The sequence below is a fragment of the Protomyctophum parallelum genome (assembly GCF_964188405.1).
Source record: "Protomyctophum parallelum genome assembly, chromosome: 10".
In the NCBI taxonomy this organism is placed as follows: Eukaryota; Metazoa; Chordata; class Actinopteri; order Myctophiformes; family Myctophidae; genus Protomyctophum; species Protomyctophum parallelum.
In genome coordinates, this window is record NC_139704.1 from 25443073 (window position 1) to 25466550 (window position 23478).

The 23478-nt window shown below is 43.2% G+C and overlaps 1 protein-coding gene across 1 annotated transcript; it reads left to right on the forward strand.

Annotated features, from left to right (window-relative positions):
- Positions 1 to 804: 804 nt before the first annotated feature.
- LOC310865332 (GTP-binding protein 2-like) lies at positions 805 to 22808 on the forward strand. Its single transcript, XM_083774372.1, has 12 exons — positions 805 to 1358; positions 3349 to 3375; positions 3777 to 3961; positions 4637 to 4745; positions 5118 to 5315; positions 8330 to 8504; positions 15315 to 15534; positions 16292 to 16427; positions 16660 to 16718; positions 17579 to 17750; positions 18095 to 18259; positions 18473 to 22808. The coding sequence occupies exons 1-12, from the start codon at positions 1032 to 1034 to the stop codon at positions 18623 to 18625; spliced, it is 1926 nt and encodes a 641-aa protein (XP_083630498.1). The 5' UTR covers positions 805 to 1031; the 3' UTR covers positions 18626 to 22808.
- The last annotated feature ends 670 nt before the right edge of the window (positions 22809 to 23478 follow it).

Consider the following 23478-nt stretch of genomic DNA (forward strand, 5'->3'; position numbering starts at 1 on the left):
AGCACAGCCCAACCGTTTTGGGTTTTTGGACTCAATGCGTTCTGGGTTTAGATTATTGGATTTATTGGAACCAAATGGACCCTTACAATTTGGTTCCATTTTGCACACCCCTCATTTTGTTGCCCCTCGGAGTTATGGGGGTCCTCCTAGCTCTGGTCCATAGCTCTAAGGCATTAGAGCAAGAGCTATGGTATGGGGGTCCCTTGGAATTAGTGTGAGAACCAGTCTGATCCCACAGTACTGATGATCTTAGTCAACTCAACTGTAGGCTACATATATATTTGTCTACTCTATTATTAATATTTTAGATTCGAGTACTTGAGGACACCAATGGAAACATAAAGCCGAACGAAAGGTTTTCTTGGTTTCATGACCCTTTTAGCAAACGGTTAATAAAGTATTCAATCAATCAATCAATCAATCAATCAAATAGTCGATAAACGCCGCTCTCCCGTGCGGCCCTCTGCCTCAAAACCACACACCAACCATAGAAGGATAGAACCACACACCCTTCTGGCCAGTGTTGCCAGATTTTGCGACAGAAATAAGCGACCAGCTCTATGAAAACAAGCCCAAAATAAGCCAATCCATCCACACAAAGGAGCCATTTAAATCTAATATCATATATACTCTAAGGCTATTATCCTAGATTTTTTTTTATGAAAATGTTTGAGAACCACTGGTTTAAAACAATTAACATCAGGAAACAATAATAAGAGGACATGGCAACATTGTTTCTGACGTAACTGACTGTAAACACTAGTAAACAGTGGGTAGGAGGACGGTCCCAACGACAGGGGAGGAGGGAGGGGGGGTTGGTTCACTGCTTTGTTGTCTTTCTGGAACTTTTACATTTACAACCTAAACACAGTACACACGGGACGGGATCCAAACAAGCCTCGATCATCATGTCTTGGGCGGCTTTATTATAACCCGATAACTCTAACGTTGATTAATAATATCAAACACATTTGGGAACACGTATAAACGGCAGCGGTTAGCGGCTAAAAGGCTAAAGCCGCCAATAATAAATGGATGAGCCGCGGGTGTCCGAACTCTTCGGTTCGGCGAGTGGACCGCCGTCTCGGGGACGGGGAACTGCTGCTGAACAGGACCAGACCCCTGGTGGTGACGGGTCCCTGCAGCAGGGGGTCCATGCTGCGGGGTCCGCCGCCGGGCTGCCCTCCTCCCCCTGTTCGGCGGCGGCGGTCCCGAAAGCAGAAAAGAAAGCAAAAAACAAGAAGTCAAAGTATCGGTCGTCCAGGAACTTGAAAGTGAGCAACAACCCCCCGTATAATCTACCTCCTGCAGAGGAAAGTATAAACGACAACAACCAGCCGTTTAATCTACCTCCAGAGGTAAGTCACATCGCCATCCTGCACGGTGTTGCCTGCCGACAAGAACTACCGTATCTACTGAAGTTATAGCTGTAAAATCATAGTTGTTTTCCTAGCATGCTAGAATATAGGATAGAGATCCACAAAAAGCTAAATACGTTGAATACACCTGGAGCTTTAAAAGATGAAATATTGAAAAAGCTTAAATGGTTTTTATTTTATTATATATATTTATTTGTATTTGTTTATTATTGTTGCTTTCGTTTGTAGCCTTGGATCAACAGAACACCGTGATAGTGATTATAGATGTATTTTTCTTTATCGAGTCTGACTTTTACTTTCGTATCTGTCAGAATCGATACAAATATCTGATAGTCTTTCTTTTGGTCGGTTTTTACACCCACACACACATTTCAAGCGTAGATGTTAGTTTTACCCAGTGCATCATTGTTGATTTGCATGTAATCAGTGTTTGAATATTTAAAAGGAACTAAAGGTAAATCCAGACAGTGTGCAGAGCACTGCAGACAGTGCATGCTGCAGCAGCAGACCAATGACACGTAATCAAAAGGAGGAGGGTGAACGGATGGGTTGGGGGGGTGGATGTTTTATTATTTTTCTTTCTAACTTGTTGCTATAATGTATATATATGTGCTATCATATAATAATATGATGTCGACGCAAACTTTGCACAGGAGCAAAAAAAACTATAGGCAGTCATTTGCGTGTGTCTGACGCACATGCAAATGACAGCGAGCAGCTGTGTTTTGTAAATAGCAGAGCCCTGGCTGGCGTGGAGGCTGCTGGCAGATCTACAAGCTCACAGCGCGTCGCGGTGCGGCGCGCTGTATAGCTTGTAGAGCTGCTATTTTACAGCAGTAGCGTTAGTGCGCCAGAACGGGGACGTGTCATCACGGGTCATTTTACAACGATGACCCTGGAGTCACCTCTGTGTCTGAGAGTCTGACCTGCTGCTGCTTTACTAAACTATGCTGCAAACTGATAATATACAGTCTGCCATGTTTTAAGTTCTACAGCTGAGCTCAGAGCCTCAAACGTGTAACTTCCTCCTGAAACGACTTGAACTTTGAGTAATGACCACAGAGGTATTGACGAGTAGCACAATCGTAGTACAATCAAAACGAAACGCTTGGACATGCCCCAACATGCTTGTCGTTTTTTTTTGGTGTGTGTGTGTGTGTGTGTGTGTGTGTGAGTGTGAGACATGTGTCCGCACGTATGGTATAGATATTATTAGACATTTGTCTTTTAGATGTGAATGCTTTTATGCTGCTAAATGGAGCAGACTATCATCTAATTTAACAAGTAGTTTGTTGGCTTATCATGGGACATTTCCTTACATGTTCAGAATTCAGATGAATGTCATTTGTCTGGATGGAAACATGAAGTGTTCAGTGATCTTCCATCAACAATTCCTTCATAGATGATGGTACATGTTGGTTTAGTTCAGTGGGTTCTCAACCTGTGGGTCGTACATAGCACCTGAATTAAAAAAAAAGGCTTAATGACAATGTATCTGTATTTGAACAAGATTGTAGGTATAGTATTGTTTGTTCCAAGAGAAAGTGATATGGCCCCATGCCATGAGTATTAACCACTTACTTATTTGTTCACCTGTGATAATCCATTCATTATAATGTTCTCTTCACATTTTGTGAATGAAGACTTTTTTTGTAACTTTATCATTAATCACAAAGTTTTTTGTTCGTTGAGGTTTGGCCTTACCCTTATAGATGGAAATGTGGCAACTGTGGAAAACGGTGTCCTTGATTTTTAGACTAGTCTAGGGCTGAGAAGGTTAAAAAAAAACCCCACAGGTTTAGTAATGGTTAATCTCAGTTGTGTGTGATTTTCAAACCTGGCGCCCTTTTTGAGCAGCACCTAGGCTGCTAACCATCAATGGTCCATTGTCTTACTTCCATTCAGTTTCACAACAGCTGTTACCCCCCCCCCCTCCTTTTTTCTGTTTCTCCCATTCTCTCTGGTTCAGGCTGAAGAGGGAAATATAGAGTACAAGGTAGGTCAAATAAATAATCTTTGGTTGTTCTAATTTAAATAAATATCTGTTCGACAATCAGTTTGTGTGCACTTAAAGTATTAGAGGGTGTGTTAGAGTAGACAGAGCAGGACTCTGGGACATATATTTGACAGGAACAAAGAGCATTGGAGAAACTATTTCAATAATTATGATATTATTTATAGTTGTGTATATGATATTATTAATATATCATTATACACAATAAACTGGAAAAATATGATTATATATTATATAATCATATTTGTCCAGTTTATTGTTAATATAAAGCCATCATAATTTTTAGTTATTAAATTATTATAATAAAAACTTTTTTTATTGGTCTCACCTGGTCGCCACTCACTGTCTAAGTTAAAGATGGGTATTTCTCTCCGTCTCTATAGCTGAAGCTGGTGGGTCCCACGCAGTATCGCTTTGAGCACTTGGCCACGCAGATGAAATGGCGTCTACAGGAGGGCAAGGGCGAGGCCGTGTACCAAATAGGCGTGGAGGACAACGGCATGCTCGTGGGCCTATCGGAGGAAGACATGAGGTCATCGCTGAGCACCCTCCACAGGATGGCAGAGAAGTAAGGCCATCGCTATTATTTGCTATCCTTCTATGTATGGCAATGAGAATTGTTTTGAGACCGATTTTATATGTTATTTATGTGGCCGATTGTCCATCTCTAATTTGTACTGTTGCACACTGGTGTCCAGCAGTGGTGTCATGCTCGTAGAACGCAGTACCACACCGTGGTACCAGTCATTTGTGACGTGCACGTGCAGGGACGTAACGGAACGGTGCATGTGCATGCATGCTAGAACGCGTCCCCCTAAATTCAAGAGAAGACGCAACTAATCAACCTCGTGTCACCAGACTTTCCAAGACGCACCAATCCAAGTACCCAGTGGTCTAGGTTTACTTATTCTTTCAGAGCGAACGTTTTTAACTCAAATCTTTGCCTGGAACAACATATTTTCTTTCCCCCTGGAACAACATATTTTTAGAAGGGGGTCTGCAGCCAAATACAGATAATTCCTGGGGGTTCTTGACATGATTTTTTTTTCTTCAGAAAACTGTTATGATTTAGAAGACATTTTGTAGAATCGGTCTCGGTCGAAATGGGTTAAAAAAAAAATCTTGATAGTTTGAGAAGCACTGATTTCTAAGGCATTTGTAGAATGGGCCTCAGGTTGTAATGGATTGCTGTAATTCATTATGACTAGATTGTAAATGCTGTGTTGATGATCCGTTCTCTCAGAGTGGGAGCAGATATCGCCGTCCTCAGGGAGAGAGAGGTGGACTATGATTCGGACCCCCCTCGTAAGATCGCCGAGGTGCTCATTCGCAAGGTGCCAGATGACCAGCAGGTGAGTTTAGTGTGCCATGTGGCCACTAGGGTGGGCAGGACGAATATATGGTGGGGTGCCCCTTTGGACATTTTTGGGGCGTCAAATCCCTGTAAACCCCCGAAATGCATAGAAAATGATTCTATCAGATCAGTTTATCCATCTTCTTCTTTGACCAACCCAATTTCCATCAGCACATCAACACTAAAACTCTCTAAAAAATGCTGCCCACCCAACCAGAAATGATAAATGGTACAGATATTTTGTGGTATTTTTGATATAGGCTAAAGATAAATATTCCCCATAACCTTTGATTGGGTGGGCAGGACGCACGTTTGGATGGGCTTTGCGCACCCAACTAAAAGCGAACAAAATGTGTGTGTATTTCCTCAGTTCCTGGACCTGCGGGTTGCCGTTCTAGGCAACGTGGACTCGGGAAAGTCCACGCTACTGGGTGTTCTGACGCAAGGCGAGCTGGACAACGGACGGGGGCGGGCGAGGCTCAACCTCTTCAGACATCTCCATGAGATCCAAACCGGACGCACGTCCAGCATAAGCTTTGAAATCCTCGGCTTCAACAGCAAGGGAGAGGTGAGCAATACACGACCAAGGCCAGAGACCACCCACCAGAGGTGAGCAATACACGACCAAGGCCAGAGACCACCCACTAGTGGTGAGCAATACACGACCAAGGCCAGAGACCACCCACTAGTGGTGAGCAATACACGACCAAGGCCAGAGACCACCCACTAGTGGTGAGCAATACACGACCAAGGCCAGAGACCACCCACCAGAGGTGAGCAATACACGACCAAGGCCAGAGACCACCCACCAGTGGTGAGCAATACACAACCAAGGCCAGAGACCACCACTAGTGGTGAGCAATACACAACCAAGGCCAGAGACCCCCACTAGTGGTGAGCAATACACGACCAAGCCCAGAGACCACCCACCAGTGGTGAGCAATACGAACAAGGACGAGAAAGAACATCCGCACACTAGTTTCTAGAGCTCCAAGACTTACTTTATTTAGAGGAAACAAATTGCAGCGTTTCAACCTACTATGTCGAAACGTTGCAATTTGTTGCGTGTGTGGATGTTCTTTCTCTTCCTTGATGTTTGCCTTGATGCCTGACATCCAGCACCTGGCCTAAATATAGGCATTGAGATGTGCAGTTGTGCACACAATCTTCTCTATTAGCAATACACGACCAAGCCCAGAGACCACCCACCAGTGGTGAGCAATACACGACCAAGCCCAGAGACCACCACTGATGACAGCGACACAAAGTACTTTTGTCTTTTTGTAACTGTATTGTATTTGATGTTTTAGATGTGTCCAACTTTCACTCCACTAGTCTACATTTCAAAGACAAATATTGTACTTGATTGATTCTACTACATTTCTAGGAAGGAAAAAAAAATACATTATGATTTAGCCCCATTTCAAAAAAATTGAACTCCAGTACTTTAACTAAAGTACAAATTTGACCGAGCAACATTCACCTGTCTTCTCCCCGTGCTGTGACCTTGTCGTGGTGGAGAGGCTTGGGTACTTCTATGACCCTGAGAGCTATGCTGGGGGGAGCCTAGTGCTCCTGGCAGGTTCAACCATACCAGACAGGTCTTGGGTGAGGAGTGAGACGAAAGGCAGCACACTGGCCCTCCAGGTTGGGGGTTGGGCGTGGCACTAACAATGCCACCCCATAAAAAAAAACATTGTCCTATTAGTAGACTCTGGCTACGCAAATTCTTTGGGTGGCAGTATGACCACTCCTGATGAAGCAGAACTGTGACGCAGGAGCTGGAACAGATGAACCTGTCCTGGGGAGAGGCGCACCATGCTGCCAGGGATCGGATGCAATGGACAGCGCTCATTGAAGCCTTATGTCCCATAGGGGACGAAGAGGAGTAAGATAAGAACATTCACCTGTAATTGAGTAATATTTGGCCAGGAGTATAGATCTATTCTATACTTTCACCCAAGTACTGGGGCGGGGGGCTGAGTACTTAATAGTCCACCACTGGAGACCATAGAATGAGTGCTGTGGATGTTAGTCTAGCCTAGAATATATGCTATCATCTCTCTGTCATACATGGAGAACCGAGGCAGTCAGTCACAACAAATCATGTTACGTCATGCTTATCTCTGGGTTTTTATTGTTAGTGCACCAGATAGGGAAGACAACACATGTCGTGTGATATATATTTAACATTGCATTTTACCACTTAAGCGCTATATACTTTCTTGGTGTACTTGGCATTACTGCCAACCCTTTTACAAAGCATATTGAAAGATTATATTCATTTCAGTACAGCATGAAAAACAAACTACAGAGATGCAGGCGAACCACGCGATAAACAGGACTGGTCTGACAACTGAATCAAATTTTAAACCCTTATAATGCAATCATAGATTCCGGCTCAAAGTCAAATGTGCCCAAATAGGTGACGTAACATTTGGCTTAGAGTTAGAAACGAAGTAAAGTCAACTGGCTAGCATCAAATGTAAGAACATTACCACAAAGAGAAGTAGCGCTATATCTAATTGTAAAGGTCTTTTCACACGGGAAGGAACACATGGGCCTAGAAATTCAAGGCAAGTGGGCAGTCTGCGAGGTGCATGCACTCCTGTTAATCTGTTGCGTTGGTGTTCGTGGTCATTTCACGCACCTGAATGCCCTGCCACAGGCCCTGAATGCCCTGCCACAGGCCCTGAATGCCCTGCCACAGGCCCTGAATGCCCTGCCACAGGCCCTGAATGCCCTGCCACAGGCCCTGAATGCCCTGCCACAGGCCCTGAATGCCCTGCCACAGGCCCTGAATGGCCTGCCACAGGCCCTGAATGGCCTGCCACAGGCCCTGAATGCCCTGCCACAGGCCCTGAGAGTCTTAAGAACCACTTTCAAACACTACTGTTTAAACAAGCATTTGTGGAATGTCCTTGATTTTCCCCTCCATGTGTGTAATGTGTCTGCTGTTTTGTTTCTGAGATTGTACAGTTTGTGTTTCTATAATTTGAATGATTCAGTGGTTTTATTCCCAGTCTTTATGTAAAGCACTTTCGAGTTCTCTCTGTGAGCAGTGCTATACTAAACATAATGGACTTTCTTACCTACTTACATACGCCCGCCCTCGACAAGGGTCGAAATATATTGAGCTTTATTTCTATGGTACGTCAAAACACAACTGAAAAGTGCAGTACGACCTTGGTGATCCAAACGAAGCAAGAACGCAGGCTTTGTCTCCTTCCCCTTGTGAAAACCCCTCAACTATTTTGTGCTATAAACCCAGGAAATGAAAAATATAAATTGTTCAGGAAATGAAAAGAACTGAAATACTGCCTCATCAAAGTTGGTATTGTGACTTTATATATTGTCAGATACTTGCATCATTGCATGAGAGGGGGAGAGGTGGTGGAGTTAGCTGCTTTAGCAGACAGTTTGAGTGCTTCTGGTTTAGTCAGAAGCGCTTTTTAACACTTGGTTCAATATTCTTTTGAACCAACACACAGGCGCAAAGGGTGATCAATAGCATTGATTTATAACGGAAAAAATAAAAATGGAGTTAGCAGATTTAGCTTATCTTTGTCTTTCTATTCCCAGGTTGTAAATTACAGTGAATCTCGGACAGCAGAGCAGATCTGTGAGAGTGCCTCAAAGATGATCACCTTCATTGATCTGGCTGGCCATCACAAGTACCTGAAGACCACTATCTTTGGCCTCACCAGCTACTGCCCAGACTTCGCCATGCTGGTCGTCAGTGCAAATACTGGCATTGGTGAGAAAATGTTTAAAACGCCTTTTCTTTAAACCTTAGGCTACCCAGTAAAACCGGGAAAGCATCTAAATGGTAAATGGTGCATTTATATAGCGCTTATATCCAAAGTGCTTTACATAGATTGTGCATTACATTCACACACACGCATTCATACACCGATGGCGGAGGAAACCATGCAAGGTACCAACCTGCACATCGGGAGCAATTAGGGGTTCAGAGTCTTGCTCAAGGACACTTTGACACTAACAGTACGTTTTAACAGCAGGAGTCCAACGGCGAGCGTCGCTTGAATTTCATTGGCTATCGCCCAATCGCCCACTACGACGTCGCCCAAAAGATTAATTATTTGTATCTTTTCGCCCACTTTTGGACCATCGCCTGTTCGCCAGCTATCGCCTCTATCGCCGCTAGTCGCCGGGTCCCATCGACAAATAATGCACTTACTGAAAATTCGTCTGGCTGTCGCCCGCTGTTAAAACGTACTGTGACTCTGGGGGAGCCCGGGATCGAACTGGAAACCTCTCTCTACCGGCCAATTTATCGCTGATCCACTGCCGAATCTGTGTCATTTTACATTTTTTGCTTTGGTTGGATATTCAAAAATAGTAGATCTACAGTGCAAGCTGTGTTGTTATCTGAGTGTGAAAGGTTTTCAGTTTTCAAAAAAATGATTTGCATGACAAATGGCTGTGTATAATTGAAAGAAGTCTAAATAAACTAGAAAAAGTGCCCTTCTGGGCACAGGTCTCCACCAGGATAGGAATGTAGGACATTGCAGCTTGCCTTCATCTGGTGGTTGGATAAAAGGGCAACAAAAGTAAATTAGAGGTAAAAACACTTTTCGGCCAGTTATAGCGCCACCTTGAGGCTGAGTTGAAATTGTTCATGTGGCATTTCTTCCTCGGCCTAGTGGGAATGTGCGTGCACAATTTCACGGAAATCACGCGATGTGTTCATGATTTGCAGCATTTTGTTTGAAACTGAGCACTCCTGTGAACTTTGGAAGCCAATCTTAACCAATCAGGATGGAGTGTGAGAAATCTGAAAGACCCGTTTCGTTGAATGGCTGTGTACCAATTTGCGCGATGTTTGGACAAAATCTGTAGGTGTACTGTGCAAAAACTTGTTTTGCACAAAGCGGCCTCCTGGTGGCGCTATAACAGGCCGTTCTGGAAATTTTGGGGCAGAGGTTCATCGTTGGCATCCAGGGAGTGTGTGTGCAAAATTTGGCATGCAAAAACTTGTTTTGCACAAAGCGGCCTCCTGGTGGCGCTATAACAGGCCGTTGTGGACATTTTGGGGCAGAGGTTCATCGTTGACATCCAGGGAGTGTGTGTGCAAAATTTGGCATCGACCGGGTTAACGGTGCCGGAGATTAGCTGCTCACGGACACACGGACGGACGGACGGACGGACGGACGGACGGAGTGCAAAACATACTCTCCCCCCATGCCTTCGGCCTGGTGGAGACAATAATAGTAGTGGTAGTGGTGGTGGTGGTTCAGGCTGTTGATAATAGTGCAGGACTGTGCACTCTCCGTGCCAGTGTGTTGTTTATAATACTAACTAGATAAAGTGCCAATCGGCACAGGTCTCCACCAGGATTCTTCCTCAGCCTAGTGGGAATATGCGTGCACAGTTTCATCGCAATGGGACGCTGCGTTGAGGAGTTGTGGCGATTTGTACAAAGCGGGCTACTCCTGAAAACTGGAGGAGGCAATCTTGGCCAATCAGGATGGAATATGAGAAATCAAACAAACCTGTCTTGATCACATGACTATGGAGATCATGTGTACCGATTTGCGTGAAATTTGGATAAAATGTGAAGGAGTAATAATAGAAAATGTGTTTTACATATGTCGGCCTCCTGGTGGCGCTATAAAGAGCAGATGTGAAAAATTCCAGGCAAAGGTTTTTCCTTGGCCTCTAGGGAGTTGGCATACAAAGTTATCCACAGATCCGTGCAGTTAGAGGTAAAAACACTTTTGGGCCAGTTATAGCGCCACCTTGAGGCTGAGTTGAAATTGTTCATGTGGCATTTCGTCCTCGGCCTAGTGGGAATGTGGGTGCACAATTTCACGGAAATCACGCGATGTGTTCATGATTTGCAGCATTTTGTTTGAAACTGAGCACTCCTGTGAATTTTGGAAGCCAATCTTAACCAATCAGGATGGAGTCTGAGAAATGTGAAAGACCGGTTTCGTTGAATGGCTCTAGAGAGACTGTGTACCAATTTGCGTGATGTTTGGACAAAATCTGTAGGTGTACTGTGCAAAAACTTGTTTTGCACAAAGCGGCCTCCTGGTGGCGCTATAACAGGCCGTTCTGGAAAGTTTGGGGCAGAGGTTCATGGTTGGCATCCAAAGTGTGTGTGCAAAATTTGGCATCGACCGGGTTAACGGTGGCCGAGATTAGCTGCTCACGGACGGACACACGGACACACGGACGGACGGACACACGGACGGAGTGCAAAACATACTCTCCCCCATGCCTTCGGCTGGTGGAGACAATAAGTAGTGGTGGTAGTGGTGGTTCAGGCTGTTGATAATAGTGCAGGACTGTGCACTCTCCGTGCCAGTGTGTTTGTTTATACTTTGCATGGGCTCCATGCTGTTGTGACCTATCCCCCTGTGACTCTGTGTCACTAAGCTTGTTATGTAACGAGGCCATGCCGCCCTACCCTCGGCCGCCTTCCTTCCCCCTCCCCTCTGCCCCTCCCCTCTGCCCGCTCCCTTCCCCCTCCCCTCTGCCAGCTCTTACCAGTCTCTCGCTCTCAGAATATCTCAAATACCTTCCATCCATTCATGTGGGTCAATCTGACCCTGAACCCACCACAAGAATGGGTCACTGGAGTCGGGTGATTTGGTGACTCTGACACCGTGTCAGTTATTTGACACTGAGCCCAGTCCGTGTTGCAGACTTTGCAGAAGGACGGCCACACTTGTTGAAGCCAAGAAACACTGTACTGTTTACAGCACATCTACAATGTCAGCTTGTAGATCGGCTATTTGTCAGCTTGTAGATCGGCTATTTGTCAGCTTGTAGATCGGCTATTTTCAGCATGCAACCAAGTGTAAAATCAGCCATTGCCACGCCATCAAGGCCCGCCAAAATAAATTTTAGTCGACAAAATCAACTGTATGTACATTTAGTCGAATAAAATCTAATGATATTTAGAAAACTAGACTAAAACTACAACTTTTCAGATGACTAAAATATGACTGAAACGAAAATACTTTTATTTTAGTTTTTTACTCAAAAGACTGACTAAACTAAATACAAATTTTCTGTCAAAATGAACATGGCATAATTGAAGACTTGAAGGAGTATTACGGTAGTCCATCCACATTGAGGGAGCATGTTGAGAAGTGTTAGCTGAAATCTGATCGGTGGCAACGGACTAGAGACGGTAGCTTGTAGGCTATTGGTTGGCGTATTGGTTATTTATGTGACTGAGGTCTGATCGAATGTTGCTGCCTTTGAAAGTGGGGCAGGGCATTTTTCCCTTTTATATATATATATATAATATATATATATACACAGAGATTAAAATAGGGTGCATTTTGCATCCCAAAATGCAGTTTATAGTTAAGGGACGCAATAAAACAATGACTACTGTACTGTTTTTTATTCTAGTTTATTTTGCTAGCTTTAGTTATAATAATCATTTCTTCTTCCGTTTTCTACATTATAACCATATAAAATTAAATGGTGAGTGAAATGGTGCAATTATAAAAAAAGATTTTTACAAATTGCTAAATATGACTCCTAACGTGGTTGAAGTGGGACTCATAAAATGTCCCTGGGACTCATCTAAAATATATATATATACACACACATTTGAAGAAGGTACTTATTTGAATGTTGTTTAACATCAAATCAAAAGGTTTGTCAAAGATCTGTGTGATCGCACCTCTCGCAGCAGATACATAATTTTGTTATCGTTATATCGAGGGAATTCATCACCATATTATATGGACTTGTGGAATATAAATAAACGAAAAACCCATGATAAAAAAATCCATTATTTGTCTTCTCCAGGCATATTCATAATGTGTCAGCTGGCTAATGAATGGAAAGAACTGAAGAAACATATTTTCATAACATTTAGTTAAATTAGTGGCCATTAATAGTTTTAAGTTGATATCATTTTACTGTCAGACGTGTGGCGGTTTCGAACCCACACCTCCAGGAGAGACTGCAACTAGAACGCAGTGCCTTAGACCGCTCTGCCACCCTAACATATCTGTGAGTGCTCAATAAACACCTCCCTACGACTGGGAGGGAGGGGGTTGGGGCCTTGTGAGCCACCGCAAGCAGGCCCAGATAAGAACTGTTTGCATTAAGTAGCTAATGGTGCCCTTCTGTGAAATGGTAATCTTTGTTTAAGAAGCATTAGTGATAAGTGAAACGGCACTGGCAAAAGCTACGTGTGTGTGTGGGAACAGACTATGGCCTCTCTACTTTGCATTGTAACTCACTGTACTTGGTTGCCGTCACTGTGCGCTGCTTAATCAATTCCTGTACTCCATAAAGACAATAGATCATTGTCAGAAGTGGGATTCGAACCCACGCCTCCAGGGGAGACTGCGACCTGAACGCAGCGCCTTAGACCGCTCGGCCATCCTGACTTACAGCAGTGCCTCTCTGCTCTCAGTCATATCGCTGTGTCGAGTGATACTGTTGCTAGGAACAGCTGATAGAAAGAATGTTGAAGCCTGCTCGTATTTCACCCACTATGCATGCTGTGTTCCACACTACCCAACCACACTCTGCAGTGTTTAATCTAGTAAACATTGAAGTTAGACTCGGGTTTTGTTTGTGTTTAATATACATAGATAAAGCAAACAATCACAATAATTTCAGGCTGTTCAGCAAATAACATAAAAAACGCACACGGCTAGAAGATGAGCCTTCGTAGCCTTCGAAGATTGCCTGCGTAGTGAAATGATTAAGTGTATCACAGATATCTGTCATAAATAACCAGGGAAAGAATCCCTCAACATACTGCCAATTTAAATCAGGAGAATGATCCCTATAGTCAAGTGAAAACAAATAGATGTTGAGAAATATAGCATTTGAGAGGAAATTACCTTCAAACGTCCTTAAAGTATAAATATAATTAATTATTGATTGAGTACGATATAGTAATAGCCCACGATACAGGCACATGGGATTGGAAACTAGATGCTTTATCTTTATCGTAGTTCAGACATCATTGCAATTACCGCTCCCCACGGGGAGAGACATAAAAAATACCTCACGGATTGTATCTTTACGTTTTCACAGTATACCATTTTAGTGCTGAATCATGCAAAAGACTGTAACCATAATGTACAGTTAAAAAACACACAATGCATTTGCTAATAGGAATCAACCTTTTCTAAATCAGTAATGTTAGACTAAAGCCTTCAGACAAAACTATGTTAAGGTAAACCACACAAGAAATTAATAAAGCCAATGTTTGTTGACTTACCTACGTGTGTGTACTGTATAACAGTGGTTCCCAAACTCTTTCATGTCAAGGACCCCCAAATTGACACTAATTAGCCCCATGGAACCCCATTTGAAAATGCATGCCAGGGACCCCCATAACAGAAGATTTTTACGGCTCTAGCAGTGATTCTCAACCCGTTTAATTTCAAGGACCCCCAGTTTGACATGCATTAGTCTATACGGACCCCCATTTAATGGCATTTCTATCTCTGGGACCCCCAATTTATATTGTAAAATCTAAGTTAATTTATGTCAGAGAGTGCACAAATGGAACCAAACAAATGGACCCTAACGGGTCCGTTTGGTTCCATTTGTACACTATCTGATGCCGTTGCCGGAGAATGCCGGTGTGGAGAGAGGGAACTAACTGGGTCAGAACATCCAAGCTGAATAACAACATGCACTCACACAGGACATGTTTTCTGCAACCTGAGTGCTGCAGCTTGAATTATGAAACGGAGGAAAGGCTAGTGTGTACATTGACCTACTACTAGTCTGAGGTTGATGCCGTTGAGCCAAAAGTACAAAGTGTGCCTAGGCGGTGCCTAACCAACCATTAAACGGCACCAGGATGAACTTTGAAGTGAGTGACCACTGACCATGAAATAAAACCTGAGGTCTAGTTTTAGATCTGTGTCTAGACGCAGACATTGCCTATATATGTATCTATATCTCTGTTTCCCTTACATGCCAGCTTTGTTTACAGGCAACATGACCCAATGGCCCATCAGGCAAACCTACACTGGAAAAATAGTGCTGCCCTTGAAACTCAGTGCAGTGTAATGAACTGCATGTTCCCTGTGTGAGAAGCCAAGCTGCTCTTCCTCTATTTCTGTAGTCTTTGACGTCTTGTGACTTAAAAATCATACGTCATACGCCTAGATTCTACTCAGACTTTTATCAGTTTGTGTTACACCAGAGCCTCAAGTTTCCACCTTCAGATAGGCAGAGTTATCACTCTACCACGACCAACCTGCATTAGTTGTGTGTAAAGCTAATGTGTTGGCATACTGTAGCAGACAAACTGTGCTGCATTTATATTATTTTTATTCATGGCATATGCTATGATCATGATTCTACCGGGCGCCATATTGTATCACTCTTTAGTATTTGTATTAAAATAAATTCCATAAAACTAGAAAACAAAATGTTTAAGTAGTAGTGAAAATAACCGATCTACAAGCTTTGTATATCTTTTCACTTATTTGTGTTAGGGGGAGGCATCAAATTTGTCTTTTGGGTAACAGGTTTTTGCATTAGTTTAACTCGCCAATTTGGCCTGACTTCTTCTCCGTCCACCTCTCTCCCATTTCAGCGGGGACGACGCGGGAGCACCTGGGCCTGGCCATGGCCCTGAAGGTGCCCATCTTCATCGCGGTCACCAAGGTGGACCTGTGCTCGCGGGTCACGGTGGAGCGCACGGTGCGGCAGCTGGAGCGCCTGCTGAAGCAGCCGGGCTGCAACAAGGCGCCGATGGTCGTCAGCAACACGGACGACGCGGTCACGGCGGCGCAGCAGTTCGCCCAGTCGCCCAAGTACGGCATACGCACATACGCACTATGTACTAATCGCATATCACACATGACTGAAAGACAGTGGTGGAAAGTAACTTAACTTAAGTACAGTTTTGAGGTATTTGTAGTTGTAGTTAGTTCCAATTTCCAAAACCTTTACTTCTACTCCACTACATCTCAGATCCAAATATTGTACTTTTTACTCGACTACAATTATTTGAAAACTTTAGTTACTTTGTAGATATTTATTATTATTACAAAACATACATTAACCACTTCAGCACCACCATATACAGTACATTTCGCGGATGTCGACCCATTCTGGGCAATGTTGAAAGAAATACATGGATTTAACCCATTCTGTACGGGAACCCCTTTTGGTGTTTTAACAATTGAAAAATAGCAGATCTACAAGCTCATAGCGCGCCACCGAGTGGCGTGCTACGAGCTTGTAGGTCTGCTATTTTTTGAAAAATCGTAAAAAATGAGGCACACATCTTTGAATATATATTCTTTCAGGTGACTTTTATTTTATTTCGACGTCAGGCCTAAATGGGTTAAGTTCTCTGTCGCCACGACTGATAGCTGATCTGCAAGCTCTCAATGCGTAGATTTCCGGTTATTATTTTGAGATTATGGCATTTGAAATGGTCAAACTAGCAATAATTATGTTCAGAAACTCTTCAATCCTCAATCTGTGAGTTCTTCACCTGGTTGGCAGTATGTAGAACAGTCTGTTTGAGGCTCCCGTTCATGCGACTGCGTTCCTTTTCCACAGCATCACGCCTATCTTCACCCTGTCCAGTGTGTCGGGGGAGAGCCTGGACCTGCTCAAGGTCTTCTTCAACATCATCCCTCCTCTCAGCAACTGCAAGGAGCAGGAGGAGCTCATGCAACAGCTCACAGAGTTTCAGGTAGATCAGAAAGTCCTATTCTTTGTTTTTCTCTTCCTGACCGCCATTCCATTTTGAAGACGCTCTGAGTCTATAACTACTGAACAGATGGATGCATTTAAAAGTGATTTCTCGCGATTGCGCAGGGAACGGCTCTCTCATTACTTGCGGTCCGGGGTGCGATCGTAGTGAAGAATAATATAATATTCTGTGACTACTTAAAATGTAAGATCATTTGTCAAATCTTTTCCAGGTGGATGAGATCTACACGGTGCCTGATGTCGGGACCGTAGTGGGAGGTACTCTGTACAGGTGAGCACAATACAGTTGTCTTGTCCGTACTCCGTACCTTGTGCTACTGCTACAGTATACATATTTAGTAAGAGAAATCTATGAAAATCTGGGAACTAAATCGTTACCAAGAAATTTCTTCACCAATGTGTTTCTAAATGTGTCTAATAACATGTACTAAAAGTTTGAAATTCAACTCCTGTGGGAAATTTAGTTATTAGCATAATATGTGACCATACCCATAACATCCTATATAAGGCCAAAAAGTCAAAATTTCATCATTCTTTAAGTAGCATGTGACATATGAAACTAGGGGTTTTTCATGATTCTGAATCCATTCCAAGCAAAATTTGTTTTGCACAAAAAACACTATCCACTTGACCAAATGTGCTGACCTCATCACGTTTGTGATGACGGCTATGGCCGTTTTCCTTCCAAGGAGTGTTTTTTGTGCAAAACTAATGCTTGGAATGGATTCAGAATCATGAAAACCTCCTAGTTTCATATGTCACATGCTACTGAAAGAATGATGAAATTTGGACTTTTTTTCTTTATATAGGATGTTATGGGTATGGTCACATATTATGCTAATAACTCAATTTCCCCCGGGAGTTGAATTTCAAACTTTTAGTACATGTTATTAGACACCTTTAGAAACACATTGGTGAATAAATTTCTTGGTAACGATTTAGTTCCCAGATTGGTCAAATACCTGATAAAATGCCCTTACTAATTGCAGTATTGATGCTTTTACTTAACTTGAGTACTTTTTTTCCACCACTGTAACCTTTGTATCGCTTCTCTATGCGGTGTTCTGCCGCGAGGCGGACCAGGGACAGTGTGCTAACCTTTCTATTGTCTCTCTCTGCGGTGGCGTATAGCGGTATCTGCCGTGAGGGGGAGCAGCTGGTGGTAGGGCCCACGGACCAGGGACAGTTCCACCAGCTGACCGTGGGCAGCATCCAGAGGAACCGCTCGGCGTGCAGGGTGCTCCGGGCCGGACAGGCTGCCACGTTGGCGCTGGGCGACTTTGACCGCTCGCTGCTTCGCAAGGTCAGACAACCTGATAAACCAGGGGTCATCGATATGTCCGTTGTACACGGACAAATGTGTCTGTGAGAAATGTTTTTATGCACCATTATAATGGACTTATTTTTCATCATATGACCCACACCCACTTACTGAAGGTCAATTCTTCCAAGTTTCCGTCAGAATATGTAGGACACTTAACTACGACACTATGGCACATTAGGAGTTCTCAAATGTTTTATTTGCAAGCACCCCCTCTCAGACTTTTATGATTATGGTGATGGTGATAGCTCTTTATTATGTGTTCCTGGTAAAAAAGTATTGTCCTCTCATTTTGTATGTCTGTGGAAAAAATTGAACTCTCCCAGGGCATGGTGATGGTGAGTCCAGAGATGGAACCCACCATCTGTTGGCTGTTTGAGGCTGAGATCGTGCTGCTGTTTCACGCCAAGACGTTCCACAAGGGCTTCCAGGTCACTGTGCACGTGGGCAACGTGAGGCAGACTGCTACCGTGGTGGCAGTGCACGGCAAGGTCGGTCCTTCCTTCCACTCCGTCCTAACACTGTCCTGTATTCTGCTTTCTGAATGGTCCGGCACGTTTAGACTACTGACAACATCCCACTTGACATGACTGCCAACTGTTTCCAAAGTGTGTTTGGTCTTCAAAGAAGCCAATGTTTTCTACTCACGTGTGTGTGTGTGTGTGTGTGTGTGTGTGTGTGTGCGCATGTCATTTGACCTTCAGGACGAGCTGAGAACAGGAGAGAAGGCGGTGGTTCTCTTCAGGTTCATCAAGCACCCAGAGTACCTGAAGGTGGGGGCCAAGCTGCTGTTCCGAGAGGGCGTGACCAAGGGCATCGGCCACGTCACCAAACTGCACGACGAGGACGAGGTCTAAAAAAACAAACTGCACCCCGGAAGAACTGAGAAAACCATACCGTCCCTCCTGAAACCAGGTTATTTTAGAGAAAGTTTTTCTTTTCCAACAGCCTCCACGCTGCCTCCTCCCTTTAAAGCCACTCACTCCGCCGTGAATTGACGTCTCTCTGTTGTTGTTGTTGCTGTTGTTCCAAAGCCTTTTTTTCTGTCACCAAACATTTATCTCGTGCCTTGTTGTCAAAGGCATGTTTTCTAATGATGTCAAGCTTTTTCGGAAGGGTTTGTTGTAGGCGTAGTGTCGCCTCTCATCATGAAGCCACCTGTCTAAAGCGTGATTTATCCTTACAGTGGCTGCGCGTCTGTGTCGCTCACAAAATTAGTTTTGTAGTTCTGCTATGTTCGAGTTCTCTCTTTTAATATTGTTACCTTTTTTGTACCGTTTTTACTGAGTGATTAAATACAAATAAACAAATACAACTTAAAACGAATGAATCGGGCTCGACTTGTTCGCCTAACAGCAGCAGCCTCCAGAGTCACATCGACCAGTTAACAATACTGGGTTACGAAGCCTATAAAAATTTGTCCAACAGTAGCTAAGCGTGTAAACAAGCGGTCACCAATGAGCACAGATCTGATTCACACTCCACTGTGCTGTTTACTAGGCATGTCACGATCGCCATACTAGGTTCACGATACCATTTTTAACCTAATTATTTTCCAGACAAATTACAGAAAAACCTTCATTATTTCTCTTCCAAAAAAACATGTCATTTTAACAACTGTATTTTCTCTTGCTCTTTTCAATATAGGAAATTAAATAATGCATTTTATTCATGAGGTACATGAATAATCTGTAAGGTACACAAAATAATTGTAATCAATTTATGATAAATCGTTACATGCCTACTGTTTACACATACCCCCAACACAGCCTTCGGGGGTTGAAAAAAGGTGTATACATATATACAGATTCATGTCAACGACATAGCAGTGTTGTATCACCTGTACAAGGCATCTGTTCCTATATCCTTGGAAGACAAATGTTTACAAACTTATGAATCTTCCTTTGCAGCTATGAGTATCATCACCACACAGCATGGTGTCTGCTGTGTTACCACCAGTATAAATAGTGCCTGACTGACCTGACTGAAAAGGACTATTTTATATCATTGTGTTTGAGTTAACCTCAACACGAGCTTTTCAGAAGCAAAGCGACCCACGTCATCTGGGCTAAAGCTAATGCTGCTCACTGTGGCACTTTATTAAGCAGTGAAGTATTGATTGATTGATTACTTTATTAGGCAGAAATGTAAACGGCACGAGTCAGACATTTGAGCTAAAAGGAAAACACCAAAACATCCTTGTTTCCATTGTGGTCCTAAAAGTAACTTGTCCGTGTTGGCTGACTGAGATGAGTGTCACGCTGGTTTTCACCTCGTAGTACCTAGTTAGACCCTCCAGAAAAATGTCATTATGCGAATTATGCAGGGGTATATTTTGTTAAAGGGTGCATAATCACACAAACATCCCGCATGTTTCACTGCATAAAATTACATATTTTGCAACTTTCCCGCATACCGGTATTTCGCATATTTCACATTTCAAATCTTTCGCATATTTTGCAACTTTCTGCATATTTCACCACTTCCCGCAATTTCACCGCATAAAATCACATAAAAAAAACTGCATATTTCATCGCAAACTCAATCAAGAAGTTTTGCCCGTGTTTTTCTGGAGCGTCTAACTAGTATTTCTTGCTAAGGCTTTATCATCATTTTTTAGATGTCTGACTCACGAGTAGCCTCATGCCTCAGGGCAGCCGCTGCATGGTGTTGTTACTGCGTACCTACCAAGTGCTTTAGTTACTCAGGTCAGTGTAGTTCTTAGACAGCATTCCACTCTTGCGGAACTTGCTTTACTCCAGTGGAGGACGGGTTTTATTGTTTGCTTGGAGCTCTAACAAACAAAGACGGGCTCTAGTAACGGCGTGGCTTCCATGTGGATCTGGGACATGATCTGTCATCTCTGTGACATGACTCCATGTTTGGGAAAGGTTTAAGCCTGATCTGGCTTCATTCATTATTATTATTAATATTAATTATTCTTAAATTAAAGTTAAATATCAAAAAGATATGTGGGAAGTAGTCTCGCGTTGTCAGACTGTTGCGTCTCGCAAGTTTCAAATGCAGTCTGGAGAAGGGAAGCTCTGATCGTGAGCAAGCGATAAAGCGGAAGTGAAGCCTCCTCACTTCCGTTTCGTCTTTAGTCGCGCAAATCTATCCTAATATAAATCAAAATGATCTAAGTATACTGTATATAGCTTGCGGCATAGCAGAAATGCAAATAAAATAAATAAATGTAAAGATACTTAGGAAAGGTCCTGGGTTCGATTCCCGCTCGGGGCGCTGTGGGTGCTGGCGGCGTGTTTCCTCCTCCGCGTCATCAGTGCCCATACCCAAAGGCGGGGTTGGTGAAAGGGCCTTTCTGTGTGGAGTTTGCATGTTCTCCCCGTGTCCCCTAGGCCTAGGGTAGGTACCCTCACAAAAACATGCAGTAATCCTGGTCTCTAAACTGCCTCCCCCTGGCCAGCCGGGACGCCTGATGGAGGGGAAAGGAACTGGTTGGAATAACGTGTTCCTTCCACGCGCTACGTCCAACCAGGGAAACTCCCCCCTGTCAGGTGTAAAGGAGCAACTTGGACACTCAAGCATGAAGGAAGCATGAGTTAAGTCCGTTGCTCTCCCCAGGTTGGCGGAGGGTGTGTAGAGCCCAGGATCACATTAGATGATTGACACAGGGGTGAAAAATGGGTTACAAAATCGTGGGATAAAAATATATATATATATAAAAAAAAGGCAGCTTCCTAGCTCAGACTTTGGGAGGTGACGTTCCAGACTATATAGCATTCGGAGATTGTGGAATAGTTGTCTGGCTACGCAAGACTATGTGGGAAGAAATGTCTTTGGCTCACTGGCAGCGTGCACAATAAATGTTGATGCTGACCGGTCCAGCATTTTGCGAGGTTATCCCCAGACAACTTTATTGTCACATCACAGTTTTTACTTGTAAAACTATGATGGGAGAATAAAGTTGATTCTGATTCTGACCCACAGACCCATTTCTAGACCGCATGTGTTCAATGAAGCCACGCCGTATAAAATGCAATGTTTCTCCAAAGAGATGCAGCTTGACGTGTGTGTTGATGTTGCATCATGCGTGTACTGTATTATTATGCAATGCAAACTGCCCTGTTTAATGTAATCATTTTGGTTGGAGGTAGTTAATGTTGTCTTATTCCTGACGTTACTGATCTCTATTAGGGTTTAATTAACAGTGCCTAATGATGATGGAACTACCGTTTTGAGAGAACTTCCACCACAACCTAAAGTTTTACAACTGAAGACGACGCGAGTAAAACTGAAGTAGCAGTGGTTCTCACCCTGTGGGTCGAGACCCCCACATATGTTCTTTTCCTCCCAGAGGACAGTGAAGTGACAATTTAAGAACTTTTAAGACCTTTTCAATACCGCATCAATAATAATCAGGAAACTACTATAAAAACTGGTCAAACATCGGCCAAATTGTCAAAATGTTTATCTATGGAACCGAATCAAACTAAATTGAATGCTTCAACTTCTACATTCCCAGTATCAGGGTTGGGGGTGGGTGGGGCTTGTCACAGCCTGAGAAGGTTGAGAACCACTGCTCGAGCCTAGAGGACATGGGGAAGCATGTCTAGTTGTTTGTTAAAGGCTGTGTTGGCCTTGACGACTGTCTTGTGTGCACAACGGAGGTGTGTGAGACTTTGGCCTGTTTTGTTGCACCTCGATCATTGTAATGCCCTACCTAGCGAATGTCTATGTGTGTGTGCGCAGATGGGCTCGGGGGGGGGGGGGGGGACAAAAAGAATGTATTTGAACCAAAATATTTTATTAGTCTTTACTATAAAAGTTTGATTTTTGCATCTGAGGAATTTGTTTTATAGATTTGTAGTGGCTTTGAATTTTACAAAACGGGAAAAAATAAATTTTTGTTTTTTTTGTTCATTTTCACTTTTTTGAGACCACAGATTTTATTTTCCTTTTTTAATTGAAGGTTATATATTAATCCATTTTGGGGTGTAGTAGGATATATATTTATGTACAATTACAGTTTGTATATTCCTGGTGTACATAAATAATAAAAGTTTTATCTCGTTGCAATCTTGTGTTTTCTTGCCTTTTTGAAGTCAATGTCATACTGCCATCAGGCATACACACATGTCTGTATTTGCTGTTTTCTTGTCTGTCTTCTTGTCTAATGTCTATCATTCATTCCCAGGTCTCATTCAATCAGCATTTGTTATTGTCCCTTATCCCTGGCTTAGACCAACAACTGTAATGTCAAATCCTTTGAGCTAGGTTTAGTGTTATCGCCCATCAACTGTTGATCAGTCACCATGGCAAAGCATGATTCGGTACAATGATACAGGTTTGAAAGGTCTTTCCCTTGTGTTTCATCATCTTGCCAAACTGGTGGCTCTCTCATTTGTTTCACTGGCTGATGTAACATGGAAGAAACATCAGAGCTGTCAGTGTCAGCTATACAAGATTACAAGTATACACATGCATTGTTTACAACACTAGTGGCGTTTCTTCAGCACAGAAAGAATTGGAAGAAAACACAAAAGCATGTGACTCACCCCAAAGTGCACCTGTCATTCTTAACCCACAGGCAAACTTTTTCGGTTCAGTTATGTCAAACCATTTGATGATAAACTACCCATGTTTAGAATTAGGACTTAATACTACAAACTTGGGCACATTGTAATCATGTAATGTTGATTGTACATGGCACTCTTCAATTACTCCTTACTGTGTATAGTCTAAGTAA